The 15,630-nt window shown below is 34.3% G+C and overlaps 1 protein-coding gene across 1 annotated transcript in view; it reads right to left on the reverse strand.

The window, feature by feature from the left end:
* Nucleotides 1-1,023: 1,023 nt before the first annotated feature.
* UBR3 (ubiquitin protein ligase E3 component n-recognin 3) overlaps nucleotides 1,024-15,630 on the reverse strand; it is a 199,292-nt gene continuing 184,685 nt past the window's right edge. Inside the window, exons 34-39 of the mRNA XM_060409777.1 lie at nucleotides 9,878-9,985; nucleotides 9,622-9,747; nucleotides 6,649-6,828; nucleotides 4,484-4,693; nucleotides 3,743-3,882; nucleotides 1,024-3,435 (exon numbers count right to left, since the gene is read on the reverse strand). Of these exons, the coding sequence (XP_060265760.1) occupies nucleotides 3,318-3,435; nucleotides 3,743-3,882; nucleotides 4,484-4,693; nucleotides 6,649-6,828; nucleotides 9,622-9,747; nucleotides 9,878-9,985 (882 nt within the window). The 3' untranslated portion in view covers nucleotides 1,024-3,317. The remainder of the gene's footprint in view (nucleotides 3,436-3,742; nucleotides 3,883-4,483; nucleotides 4,694-6,648; nucleotides 6,829-9,621; nucleotides 9,748-9,877; nucleotides 9,986-15,630) is intronic.

Raw genomic sequence — 15,630 nt, forward strand, 5'->3', positions numbered from 1 at the left:
TCAGAAAATGAAGATCATGACATCTGGTCCCATCACTTCATGGCAAATAGACGGGGAAACAGTGGAAACAGTGAGAGTCTTTATTTTGGGGGGCTCCAAAATCACTGCAGATGGTGACTGCAGCTGTGAAATTAAAAGATGCTTACTCCTTGGAAGAAAAGCTATGACCAACTTAGAAACCATATTAAAAATCAGAGATATTACTTTGCCAACAAACGTCCTATGTTTGGATGTGCTATGTATGGATGTGAGAGTTGGATTATAAATAAAGCTGAGTGCCGAAGAATTTAATGAACTGTGGTGTTGGAGAAGGCTCTTGAGAGTCCCTTGGACTGCAAGGAGATCAAACCAGTCCTTCCTAAAGGAAATCAGTCCTGAGTATTCTTTGGAAGGACTGATGTTGAAGCTGAAACTCCAATCCTTTGGCTACTTGATGATAAGAGCTGACTCATTTGAAAAGACCCTGATGCTGGGAAAGATCGAGGGCTGGAGGAGAAGGGGACGACAGACGATGAGATGGTTGGATGGCATCACTGACTCAAGGACTGAGTTTGAGTAAATTCCGGGAGTTAGTGATGGGCAGGGCGGCCTGGCATGTTGCCATCAATGGGGTTGCAAAGAGTCGGACACGACTGAGCGAGTAAACTGAACTAAAGCACTTTAGATCCCTAAAGTCTAGTTGGAAATTATCAGGGAGCAACAGAGACCACAGCAGTGTTCTTCAGATCAGCACATCCATTTGCTTCTCCAAAAATCCATTTCCTCTCCTTTCACCCATTTTCTGCTTCTAAAAACACATACTGTACTAGCAAAGGTTTTACATTAGTTATGAGACAAAGAAGGAACAGGAACTAGCTCTGTAAATAAAAGGTTAATGGAAAAGCAAACCCTTTATATTAATTCCACTTTACAGCAACTATTAGTTATGATTGCTTTTATCTTTTCATTTATGCTCACTCACATATATTATTGTCAATATCTTTGAAAAAATAAAAACATGTAAGAATAAGCATGTTAAGGACCTTTCACAAACCAAGTGACAGTAGGTTTTTATTAACATATCTTACAATGTTGATTATTCCTAGTTTTGTAATTTCTGCTTAATTATAAAGATTGATTTAGCTTCTACAGTAATGTACTGTATTTAAATGATCATTCATACAAGATATCACACCAGGACATTTTCTTGAATAATATACACACATCACTCTACCTTGGACCTGTTATTTTTAAAAGTAGGTTTATAAATGGGACTTATAAAAGTTATGGGGGAAAAATTAAGGTTCTAGTTTAGCAGCATGCATGTATGTAATTCAAGTACAATTTTCAACCAAGTGCTTTTTAAAATTTAACTGGTGACTAATTCACCAATATCAAAATAAACACTATCAAATACCCAAATTTTAATGTTAAGGCTAATATTTTCACTTCACATCCATATGCACAACCATAAAACATTCCATTTTAAACATGTAGTAATCAAAGTCTGAATACATTATACCATGTATATATAGCATCAGAGTTTCAAACTGTAGAATTATCCAAGTTCATGAATCCTGTAACAGTATTTACTAGAGATGTAAATTAGCATTGTGTTCTTCAATCACACTTACAAATGGTCTGGTATCCATAATGACCAATGCAAAATATATGACAGGCTGAACTTATGATACAGTATTTTAAAAAGTAGCAATGTGTTGGAAAGGACAGCTACTTAATTAAACAGAATCACTCTAGTCTTTCAGAAAGTTATCTTAATATTTTGGAAATGTATATAAAAATAGCAAGCTATTTCCATGTGTTTTATTGTAGGTTCATAGGTAATCTTTTGATTTTTTGAACATACTTGAATATTTACTGTTCTATTTTAATGCAAGGCCATCATTTAAAGTCCATTTTTATATCCTGTAATATCATGTCATTCAACAATTTTTAGAACACAGATCTGTGATTTTATTTTACCATTAGATGTTTTTTAGTTTATTTTTACACATAAAAATGTAATTTTATATAACAAGCCATGGAAGTCCAAAGTACCAGGAATTGCTTGATAGTACTATATATATTAAATAATCATCAAATTATTGAATCATTTGGAAGAAAAATTGTGGCAGCAATATATAACATGCTTTTCTGTAATCTTCCTTCTCTAAGTACAGAGTAGGTTTTAGCTCAATCATTTCCATTCTTACTGACTTAAAAATCCTACAAACATAAACTGCTTTTCACAGCAGCTTCAAACAAGAATGCAGGTGTACAGCTCACTCATGAGGACCATCACCACTGAGCCTTTTTTTTTTTTTCCCTTTTAGGAATCCAAGCAGAAATAACAATGATTACACTGCACAACTACAATACAGATGAACCTCTTGAGCTGATAAGGAAAGTTCCAAAACTATGCTCCATTTGCGGGGAAGGTCACAGCTTTTTTCCAATCCAATCATTTAAACAAAAACTTGGTTGGTAATAAAAGGTGGGCATGCACATAATCAAAATCTGCCATGTGTATGTTCTTAAAACTTCTGATTTTATAATAAAATCTATTTGCTATTACCTCAAGTAATTTATCCAAGTGAAATGGCAAATTTTGATTTTTAGGGACTCCCCCAACCACACAAATGCCCCCCTAAATGTACTGTATTATATTAACAGCAGCTATCTACTTATTTTACAATTATTTCAATTATTTACCTGGGGAGAATATTTATGAAATTCCTGAGAATGAATTAAGTTTTCAGCAAAGCCTTAAACTTTTAACAGATTCCTCACAATAAGAAAAAATTGTAAAGTTCTACTATTAGACCAACTTTTACTATACAATATTTCACATAAATCATGTTTTACATTTTTTTCTAATTACATACAGCAAAAATCTCAAATCAACACAAGAATGGCAGGGGGAAAGGATGCATTATGTTTAGCAGATGCAAATTAAAACACACAGATAAAAGGAGCAGTAAAACTTTAAATAAATCATATCCACTCTAAATATCAATGAAAAGCAGATATGCACTGTTGGGAGAATCATTTTAAAATGATTTTGTCAACAAGTTGTGCTTCTTGTTAATTGTGGACTTAAAACAAAAAAAGGACCACTAAAGAATGGTTTAACTTGTTACTTGTTATGCTCTCCAGATATTAAAAAAAAAATTATTATACCATTAATGTGATTACCAAGCACCTAATTTTGGAAAGGCTTTATAATGTATGTTTTCTTTTTTCCCCTCAGCAAAAGCGTTAATCCCCCAAATTAAGTTAAAGCTTATTGTTGATAAATTCTTAATGAAAATTATATAATGCAATGCCAAGGTGGTGAGTCACAGCCCATTGTAATGTGGACCCCATCTTTTATTGATGTGATCAAAAGTATGAGAAATCCACTGTTGTTCAAGAACTTTGTATCTTTCTTTACAAATGTAGAGAGGCTTGCCTCGCCTAGAATGAAAAGAAAAAAAAAAGCATTAAAATAATATAATACAATGAAGCTTTCACACACGTTTTAAAAAATAGATTCTCTATGGCAAAAATCTCACCTAGGAAATTGGTTTATTTTCTATTTCCTTTACATCATATGGGGAAAATATCTCCCCAAATAGAAACAGCTCTAAATTAATGACCGCCAGAATTTCTTAAAATAAAGAATAATTTTTATTATCAACACAATTACAAAGCCGGGAATGGCACATTATTCTTACTGGCCAAAGTTGAATAAACCACAAGGATATATCTATGAACATCTAACCTAAGATCTCGGTCTTCCTCTCCATGAGCATCCAAATACACAGAACCCCAGAGGCAGAAGCGGTGGCCTCGAATGATGATAATCACTGATGCATTGATCAAAAGGAAAATCCCTGTTCCAGCACCACAGTTCTGAGAATGCTAAAAAATAAAAAAAAAATGTAAATAGACTTCACAAGAAAAGAAAATGAATAATGCCTTGTCTTCTAAATAATACAGAAATATTAAAATTTTTTAAAATCAGATTTCATCTAAGTTAAACTTATAATCTCTTTCTTAATCCTTTATCAACAATACATTAGGAAGAATTTGGATAAGGATTACCTAGGAAATCAATTAAGAGCTAACCTAAATCTAATTCAGAGGCCAGTGTCTATAACAGCATATCTAAGGGCTGTTCCACAGCATAACATCTAAACATATGTTTCATTAAAGGGCAGGAGAGGGGAGCAGGGAGAGGAACTGGAGCTGCACTTATGAAAGGTTTGACTCATAAAAAACCGTAAGTGGGTTTTGTTGTTGTTGTTGTTGTGTTTTTACCCTTCTACAGGATGTAAAACAACAACAAAATCAAGATCCTTATATGTATCATGTATTTAACTCAAAGAATAGTTAAATTTTAAGTTGGTTTGACCATATTTTTCTATGTAATACACACTACATTGTACGTAATACAAACCACATTTCCATGTGATATGAAATTTGAATTTCCATAAATTTTATACTATTTACTCTTGCTTACCAATACACATTCACAGTAACTTTGTTGCTTGCAGCAAAGTCCTTTCAGGCATACGAAAGTACCACAAACAAGGCAAACGGCAGGGTCTTTAGGAACCTTGGTGCAGACACTACAGGTTTTTCTGTGGTAGTACTGGAAAATGGTGTTATAATTTTCAGGCAACTGTAGAAGGTGTGGTAATTTCCATTTTGACTCTTGGATAAGCAATGCCTAAAACATTATTCAAAAACATTCATTAGTTCTATGTATTTAAGTTACTTATACAAAATATTTGTTTTTTAAAGGCTGTTTTCTTTCTTTTTTTTTAAGAAACCTGTCTCCAAGAATGTGGCTTTTTTTTTTTTTATTAACACTCTTGCCATTTCCATTTTACAAAAGATTAAAATAGTCCTTCAACAATTACCATTCTCTATTTTAATATATTCTATTTTAATTTAAGTCCCTTTGTGGCACCAGTGGTAAAGAACCCGTCTGCCAATGCAGGAGACATAATAAAGAGATGCAGGTTTGATCCCCGGGTGGAAAGATCCCCTGGAGAAGAGAAGTGAATGGCTACCTACTCCAGTATTCTTGCCTGGAGAATCCCATGGACAGAGGAGCCTAGCGGCCTACCATCCATGGGTCACAAAGAGTAAGACAAGACTGAACAACTAACACTTTCACGCTTTTTCAATTACTACATGATATAAATTTTAGATTAAGCACCCTAGAATATTTAATTTTCTTATTACTTTAAAAGAAAAATATGAAATATAACTAAGGATGCAAGGAAAATATATGTAGATGTATTTGTTTTTAAATATTCTTGACGCATAATTTTAAACAGTTACACATTTTTCAAAACTAAGTTTTGGACCTTTCTTAGATAAACAAAAGGACACTTGTGGCTCAAATGGTAAAGAATATGCCTGCAATGCAGGAGATCCGAGTGTGATCAAATAATTCATTGGCTTTTTCTTTTGGGGAAGATCATGGTTATAGTTTACATTTCTATTTTAGTACTTTATAATCTGGAGATTCTTTTCTAGAAGATGAAAAATCTTACACCTCAAGCTGTTAAGAGCTTTTGTATCTGTCAGTGCTAGGGCTATAATTCTTTTCAGAAATTTTGTCAGGAAGTATGAAAAAAAATTACAAATCAGTTAAATTTCCCTATAGGATATTTTGTTCATTTTTTTGTAGTTATATAAAAATACTGGAAATAGCATTTATGTTTTTTTCTAAATGCTACTTCCTTAACACTTAAAACAGATAAAATGTAGTATGAATCTATATTTTAAGAAACTGTATAGAGGTTGGCAATTCACCTGGTGATCTTCTCACAGTACTGACAGCACAATACACCTTATCAAATGCAATAACCGAGTAGCCGGCTTGGTGTTCATCAGTAAGTTCACGGATAAAGTGGCCATGGAAGCAAGGATAAGTACAATATATGTGTTTACAATATGCATTTGTCATACTGAGTGCCCAACTCTTGACTCCAAAGACTGCATATTCTGTGATGAGCTGATTAAATATGAAACCCTTTCAGCAGTGGAAAGAACAGCAATTTGTCCTCACTGACCTTGATACTTACCTAGATTAGGTCGTAAATTGCCCAGCAGCATATACCACATGGTTTCTAGTCAAAGGATTTTATACAGAAAGATGTAAGGCAAGAGGTGGATGTCTATGAATTAATTGATCTTAACTGGTAGTCAATCACCTGAAAAACTCATTGGTCTTTTAAATAATCAACTACTTTGCTGATGAATTTTTAGATGGTACCAACTAGAAGAAAACACTTATAGAATGAGGTATGTGGTCCTATAGAATGAGGTATATGAGCTAAACAAGCACCAGTACATAAGGGTGATTGCTCCCTTATAGATGGAATGCACAGATTTGGGAACCAGGGAGTGCCATCTCTCATAATTAGACATAAAATTTTGGTCCTTAATTTTTTGCCTGATACTCTGGATTCTTCTGTGGTTTTAGTACTGTCATAAGGAAACTGTGTACTATCCTCCATCAAGGGACATCTTAACAGTTCTACTGAATTAAAAACTAAATGTCTTTGACCATTCTAGGTTCCCTAGACCATTAGGAAGTATGAATTAAATATTCTCTTACCTATTAACATATCACCACTATAGCAAGTGAGTATAACTCTTTTTACATACCTTTCCTTGTTCAGCATGTCTTTCAGTAAATGAATTTATCTCAAAACACCACTGAGATATAATATCAAATGCTGGAACTGGCCAATCCAGACAGGAGGCACTGATGAATGGATGTTCTGTTTGGTAGAATGTTGGCAGAAGTCCCAGGCAGCTGGAAAGAACTGAAAATTCTTCTTCTTCCTTTTAGATATAAAACAGAAAATTCTCAAGACATTTCTCATGAGCATTTCCCACTACAGATACTTCGTCATTCTCATCAATTACTTTTGGATAGTATGAAAACTTTCTTAACTGATTCAACTAAATAAAGTAAAGGGAGTAAGAGGAGCCAAGAAAGAAAAAGGAACCAAGCTGTTATAGCCAATATTCCCATAATATTTCTCTTTGAAATTTAACTCCTAAGTACCATAGCATCTGCTTCATTTATACATTTACATATTTTAAAAGTAGCAGTCAGTTATCTGTAGACTATCTGACAGTCTATAGAATCTAGCTACACTAGGGAGGCAAATGTTAACATGGAGCAAAAGGACAGTGACTTTTGGTTAAAAAGACATAGACTGTCAGTGTGGATAAAGAGGAATAGTGAAAACATGGAATTCACAATAGTAGATAGTGCTCTGCAGTCTCTGAAGGGATCTGCAGACATGGTCTCAGGCCCCCTGGTGAGTCATGCTCTTTCACATAGTTATATTCCTCGCCAGTTATATTCCTAGCCCTGGTGCCTTTATTCCTAGGCTTCTTTATCTGAGGCCTCGGGCAGGGGTCACTTTGACACTTCTGCCAAGGCCACCTTATGAAGGGAAAAAGGTGAAACCCTGAAGAAACTTTTCCCCACTCTGACTCAGTACCAGTACTTTCCACTCCAGTCTGGACCCCCACACCCCCTCTCCACCTCAGAGTTCATAACACTGAAAGAGCCTTCTGTTTGAGACTCTCTTAACATCTGTGCTGATCCATTTGACCCTAAACTGGTACACCATTTCATTCTATGAGGTGATGAATGAGGAATCAGCATTTTCCCTGGTTTTAGCCTCTTGCTTATACTATCATGGTAAGTGATTTGAAGGCTTAACTCTTTCACCTGTGGCTTGCAGCTTTAATCAGCCAGTCCAATACCTAGCAACTCAGTTCTCTCTCCCAGCTTACCTGAGCTCCTGACATTTAAGTGTATCCATCTTACTGATCTTTGCAAAGAATCAGATTTTGAACCCATTGATGGTCTACGGCCATATCACCCTGAACGTGCCCCATCTTGTCTGAACTCATTGATTTTCTCTACTCTTTCACTACTATGTCATTGATTTCTGATCTTTTTGTAATTTTTTTTAACTTGCTTTGGATTTAATTTGCTCTATTTCTTTTTTCATGAAGTAAAAATTTAGATAAATGATTTTAGACCTTTCTTCTTTCCAAATGTAAGTATTTGAAGCTGTATCTATCCAAGAAATATTTTAGTGGCATTTCACAATTTTGCTATGCTGTGTTTTCATTTTCACTCAGTTTAAATGTTCTCTCATTTCCATGTGATTTAAACTTTGATACTTAAGTTATTTAGAAGTATACTACTTAATTCTCACATATTTGCAGATTTATATATTTCTTTCTGTTATTGATTTTCTAATTTAATTCTGTGTGGTAAGAAAATTGTTCTGTGATTTCAATTCTTTTAAATTTATTGTTACTTGCTTTATGGCTTGGCATATGGTATATTCTAGTTAATGGGCCAGGTGCATTTTTAAAAATATGCATTCTGTTATTACTGTCAGGTGAAGTATCCTGTAGATGTCAGTTATATCAAGTTGAATAATAATAGTATGGTGCAAGTCTTATTTATCCCAGTTGATTTTCTGTCTATTTGTCATTGATTACTAAGAAAGAACACTGAAGCTTGCAGCTCTAATTGTGGACTGTCTATTTCTTCTTTCAATTCTGTCAATTTTTATGTAATTTGAGGTTCTGTTGTTTCATGCATATATCCTTAGAACTGTTCTATCTTCCTGCTGTATTGATTTAAAAAAAATGAATCCAAACTATTTAATGCAATGGTCAATTATTTAAGAGAGAAGGAATAATCAACGGCTTAATTCTACTATACTGCATGCAGGCTTCAAAGACCATAAATATGATAACTGACTTAACTCTCACAGAAAATTCCCTGAAAATGAATGACAAATAATGACAGGGTCATAATCCTATAAACACAGCTTGATTTACTTACCTTCCGGTTTCCTACTTTCTTTTCCACTTTCCTGCCTACTCACTGACCCACAGTTTTATAAAATAGATTAAATCAGTAATCATTCATTCAAATTTTAATTGGCTACAAATTGAATATTTTTAAATTCTAAAATTACATAAATGCCATCAGATCTTTAAACAGCCAGCTTGCTGGTCAACATAATACCCTTTAAAAAGGACATTAAAAGCCAGTGATGATTAGTGATAAATATATCAATATGAATACCATCTTTTGTTCAAGGGATTTATTATCACAGATCTAATCAAAAACTCCTCTAACATAAAATATTAGTAATATTACCATAAAAATGGGTGGATACTAACAAATAAAAAAGTAACAGTAATAGTAAATATTCTAAATATCTACTCCTTTTGAGTTGGAGTAACATATTCTTGTATTGGGGGTTTCCCTGGTGGCTCGACAGTAAAGAATCTGCCTGCAATGCAAGAGACCCAGGTTTGATCCCTGAGTGGGGAAGATCCCCTGGAGAAGGGAATGGTTACCCACTACAGTATTCTTGACTGGAGAATTCCATGGACAGAGGAGCCTGGCAGGCTACAGATCACGGGGTCACAAGCAGTTAGACACGACTGAGTGACCTAACGCTTTCACCTTCATCTTTGTATGGCAGTTCTGGATATTGATATAAGCATAACATTAGATCAGTATATTTTTAAAAATTAGTTAATTGTTTAAAAAAAAGGTTCCCTACTCTCTATCCAAACTTATACCTGGCAGCTAGGTAAATCTTCCCCAAAAAGGTGGTGCTGAAGAAGGCTGGTGATTCTGAGAAACGGTAAGCAGAAGTCCTGTAAGTATTTTTCCATGGATTCAGGAGACCAAGCAACAGGGATAATCTAAAGTTAAAAAAGAAAATCAGAACAATTCATTCTATTAATGTAACAGACATAGCTTAAAAAGTCATGTTCATAATGTCAAGAAAATCTAAATTTTTAAATAACCACTACATCTGGTTTTAGAGCATACCGTTGCACACTCCTGAGTTCCTTCTTCATGGTATAACTTTCCTTTAGACAGTTCACTTATCACAAAGCTCAATAACACTTCATAAGACTTTTCTGCATCACAAGTATTCTGGAAAAATTAAAAAGTAATTTCATTAGTCACTGAAAATTACAAAAACATTTACATTGGAAAGAATACTTTTTAATGAGTATAATCATAACTATATTACTTCTCAAGCATGTAAACTTCACTTTCTCAAAATCTGTGTACAACAGCACACCTCTGGATTCACAACGAAATCAGGTAGGGGAGTAAAGCTATTCCAATACTTCCTTGGAATATAAGTTACATAATATATGTGTAAATGAACATATCTAAGTCATATCTTTTGTCCCAGTAATTCTCACTCCTGGAAATTCTTTACTAAGAAAATAATCTCAGAAGAAAAAAATAACTTTATGCCCATGACAATCACCAAAGCATTATAACAGTGGAAAATTAGAAATGACTAACAAAAGGAAGCAGTTACCTAAATTATGACATATCAGACTATTTTATAGGCAGCAAATATAACAAATTTGAGCCATATAAAAAAGTGTTTATGGTGTGATATGAAAAAAGCTAACAGAAGTTATCGTTATGATATAATTGTTATAATGATACAAATCATATATGCATGAAATATAATATGGACCCCAAATTATTTTCTTTTACAAGTTTTCTCAAATTCCTCAAGTAGAACTTGTTAAAACAATTTAACATAAAAATAAACAGGACCATATGTTTATTAAAAAATTACAGAGAACATTAAATAGTCTACAAATTAAATAAACTTAACGACTATACTTTTTATAAGAAAGAAAAAATAATGGCTATTAATAAATTTAAGTTTATTTCAATAATGCTTTTCACATAAAGAAATGTACTTTTTACATTCACTGAAGTATTAAAAGGTGTTGCAAATTACTGTTAAGTATAAATTACAATAAAAGTAATAACTTGGTTGTGATGTTATTTATTCTGTTCATTAACTACATTTTTAAAATAGTAAAATATAAGAACTGAGCGAGCACTGTGGGATATACGTTTATCCTGAATTTTTAAGGTGCTGATAGGACCACAGAATTTATCATATGATGATACATCCTTTCTCACATGTTACTGTGCTCTCTTCAATCAGACTATAAATTCCAAAATGTCAGAAACTATGCTTTATATCTTCTACATCACCGTTTACATAACAAAAATCTGAGTAATAAACACTTGCTGGCTAACTGATAGGATTTATTTTCGTAGTGGAGTTTTTGACCTTGGAACCTGACTGGATGTCTCTCTTTTTATAATCAATTATTTACATTATCTTTAATTACCCCTCTGCTTTCTGCTATGTTGCAGCCATGTAGTATTATCATGTCTTGATAAACTATAAAAGTCTCTGACGCAGCAACTGCTATCCTGATATCATGTGACCCACTTCACCCTTGCCTAATTAATAAACAGGATTATTGATCACTTGCCAAATATGTGATTTGTAGTTTACATATAATTTGCAAGAATCTATATTACACTGGATATCAAAACAGCAACATATTATGTTTTTAGAATTGATTTAATAAGAGTAGTTCTTGAATAAGCAACTCAAAAGAAAATACTACCACAATTTTGTGTTTTGTTAATCAATGCGACATATTTAATGTTGTGAATATATACAAGACAGCCTAAAAGTCTAATTCAAAACACACTCCTTGGAGCAAAAGATTTATAGAGCCTAAAAACAGAAATGTATTTCAAGTAAAATACTTTCCTACTTAGGGGGAAAATACTCCCCCCGCCAATGACACCCATATTACCGAAGTAAGTTACTGAGTGATAACTAGCTTTTAAATTATTATCAAAATCGTTTTCAGTATTTTTTTCAAACAAGAAATAATGTATCAGATCAGAAAGTCAAATATAACGTAGTAGTCATTGTTTTGTATTGAGAACTCTCTCACAAGAAGAGTATTAGGTAAGAAAATAACTTTATTTCATGCATAAGAAGTCTTAGAAAATCATATTTTACATCAGCAATATCTGAATAAAGCAAAGAGTAGGCTCTTTGGTAAAGCTAAGAAGATAAGCTTTAATAAGTAAAGCTTTAATTTTCTAAGAAGTAAAGCTTAAGAAGAGGATTTCTGAGACCATGGATGAAAGACCTAGGATCATGATCAGAAGAATCCTGTGAGAGAAGTGGCAAATGTATGTGAATTAAATAAAGAAAATAATTTAAGGGTTGAGAGATGCAACAGATGTTTTGCTGGGTAGATGCTTTGTCTAAATTATAGTGCTTCTTAACTTTTGGGGGTGACAGGCCCTTTGAGTATATGCTAGATGCTATGGTCCTAGACCCAAAAGCAAATCAAAGGGAAAGAAACCCAGACTAAGAAATCCTGGTAAAAATACTCTTAACAGAAATTCCACTAACCAAAACAACACAATTTATACTGATTGTAATGATCATTTTTTCCCCAACTAAACCTCATTATCAAATTAACTCTAAACTCTCTTTGAAAAATACACAGGCACTATGTATTTACCAGATTAGGTCTGTTTTTCATTGGAATTATCATACCTGATGATAAGGAATTACAAGGATGCAATGAATAAGTGAGATTCAGTGAAGAAAGAAAAGAAGGAAGAGACTAAAAGAGGAAAGAAGAGCTAAAGAAAGAAGGACATCTTTCAAAGGAGGAATGAACCATACAAAATAATAACAGAAATCACAGTGATATCTCACTATTCATAAATATTACTGCTGCTGTAATTGACAGTCCTATAGATATACAGCATTATTGGCTTTTCCTACCATAGATCAGAGCATAAATGCTTAGATCTATGGTAGGAAAAGCCAATAATGTGGCAAACCAACCTACGGAATACTGCAATTTTTTGTTTTCATTCACTAAAGCAATTTATACGACTATAAATTTCTAATTTATGTTCTGATAAGAGCTCCATATTAAATGTTTTATTAAGCATTTTTAAAAACAGCTAACAATGATCAAATTGAGAAAGAAAACTGACAGAACAGTTACCTAAATTACTTCGTGTTCCTTTATCATAGATTTACAATTGTCTAATTTTCTGTCAGTACGTCTCATTTTTGGAAAAGGCAATGGCACCCCACTCCAGTACTCTTGTTTGGAAAATCCCATGGACGGAGGTGCCTGGTAGGCTGCAGTCCATGGGGTCGATAAAAGTCGGACATGACTGAGCGACTTCACTTTCACTTTTCATTTTCATGCAATGGAGAAGGAAACGACAACCCACTCCAGTATTCTTGCCTGGAACATCCCATGGACAGAGGAGCCTGGTGGGCTGCCGTCTATGGGGTCACACAGAGTTGGACATGACTGAAGTGACTCAGCAGCAGCAGCAGGTCTCATTTTAGAGAAAAGTCAGATGAACAGATTTAGAACCAAATTATATCAGAAAATGTTTAAATTTATACTTTTTCATGATTAGAAAACTTACTGAAAAAAATTTAAACAATGGCACAGCATCAGTTCAGTTCAGTTCAGTTCAGTTGCTCAGTCGTGTCTGACTCTTTGTGACCCCATGAATCACAGCATGCCAGGCTTCCCTGTCCATCACCAACTCCTGGAATTCACTCAGACTCGCATTCATCAAGTCAGTGATGCCATCCAGCCATCTCATCCTCTGTCGTCCCCTTTTCCTCCTGCCCCCAATCCCTCCCAGCATCAGAGTCTTTTCCAATGAGTCAACTCTTCACATGAGGTGGCCAAAGTACTGGAGTTTCAGCCTCAGCATCATTCCTTCCAAAGAAATCCCAGGGCTGATCTCCTTCAGAATGGACTGGTTGGATCTCCTTGCAGTCCAAGGGACTCTCAAGAGTCTTCTCCAACACCACAGTTCAAAAGCATCAATTCTTCGGTGCTCAGCCTTCTTCACAGTCCAACTCTCACATCCATACATGACCACAGGAAAAACCATAGCCTTGACTGGACGGACCTTTGCCTTTTCTAAAACCAGCTTGAACATCAGGAAGTTCACGGTTCACGTATTGCTGAAGCCTGGCTTGGAGTATTTTGAGCATTACTTTACTAGCATGTGAGATGAGTCCAAATGTGAAGTAGTTTGAGCATTCTTTGGCATTGCCTTCATAGAAACCTGTTATATCTGATTTGAATATAAATAATCCAAAATATCAGATTAGAGTACATTTACAGAAACAAAAATATTTAGAAGAAAGAAAGAACTTCAGGAGGCAAAATTATCCAAGAATCAGCTAGAAGAAAGAAGGGAAAACCGCTGAAGGACAAGACAGAAACTCATTTTTGTTATTTAGGAATTTTAAAAAGACTTGTAGAAACAGAGGGGCCTTTATATATCATATGTTATAAACGTCTCATTTACCTATGAGAAGGTTGAGGTTCTCATAGTTTTATGTCTTGAACATAAAAGTAGTATCTCTTTTCAGTGGCAGAAGCTTAGCCTAGTACTCAGGTTCAATGTCCAACAACCAGTATTTCTAAATTAAGATATAACAAACTTCGTGATGACACCACAGTAAATTTCTGGATATATCATCATGATTTGGGAAGACTAATGATAAAAGCGAAGGTTATATTGAATATATTTCATGTATCTATAACTGGTTTTCTCTTCTTTAATACAAGTAGATATGATTTTAACAGAAACTTTTCAATGTGATTTAAAACTTCTCTAAAAGTCTATAAATCAACTAAAAATACTTTTTTAAAAAAAGAGTCTACAGAACAAAGAAAAGTTTCCATTTTCACTACACTTATTATTTTTTCCTTCCAACTTTCCCAAATAAACAAGGAAGTAGGTCGCAAGAGTGAGACACAACTTAGCGACTGAGCATGCGTTCTTCTTATTTCACCTGTGTCTAAGTCACACTACTCACTCAGTTTTTTGGTTCAACAGTACACATCTCATTTGTCTTCAAGCCATTGAAAATACTTACATTTAACTAAACTTGCACAATTTTTCTAGATTGTTCAGGTAATTCTTAAACATGGGGAAAAAGTAGTTTTTAAAAAGGTATAACTCCAGGGGAGGGATCCCAAAGAAAGGCAATACCAAAGAATGCTCAAACTACTGCACAACTGCATTCATCTCACACACTAGTAAACTAATGCTCAAAATTCCTCAATCCAGGCTGCAACAGTATGTGAACCATGAACTTCCAGATATTCAAGCTGGATTTAGAAAAGGCAAAGGAGCCAGAGATCAAATTGCCAACATCCGTTGGATAACGAAAAAGCAAGAGAGTTCCAGAAAAACATCTACTTCTGCTTTATTGACTATGCCAAAGCCTTTGATTGTGTGGATCACAGCAAACTGTGGAAATTCTGAAAGAGATGGGAATACCAGATCACCTGACCTTCCTCCTGAGAAATCTGTATGCAGGTCAGGAAGCAATGGTTAGAAGTGGACATAGAACAACAGACTGGTTCTAAATCAGGAAAGGAGTACATCAAGGCTGTATATTGTCACCCTGCTTATTTAACTTATATGCAGAGTACATCATGATAAATGCCAGGGTGGATGTAGCACAAGCTAGAATCAAGATTGCCAAGAGAAATATCAATAACCTCAGATATGCAGATGACACCACCCTTATGGCAGAAAGTGAAGGAGAACTAAAAAGCCTCTTGATGAAAGTGAAAGAGAGTGAAAAAGTTGGCTTAAAACTCAACATTCAGAAAACTAAAATCATAGCATCTGGTCCCATCACTTCATGGCAA

The sequence above is a fragment of the Ovis aries genome, chromosome 2, assembly GCF_016772045.2.
Source record: "Ovis aries strain OAR_USU_Benz2616 breed Rambouillet chromosome 2, ARS-UI_Ramb_v3.0, whole genome shotgun sequence".
NCBI lineage: Eukaryota > Metazoa > Chordata > Mammalia > Artiodactyla > Bovidae > Ovis > Ovis aries.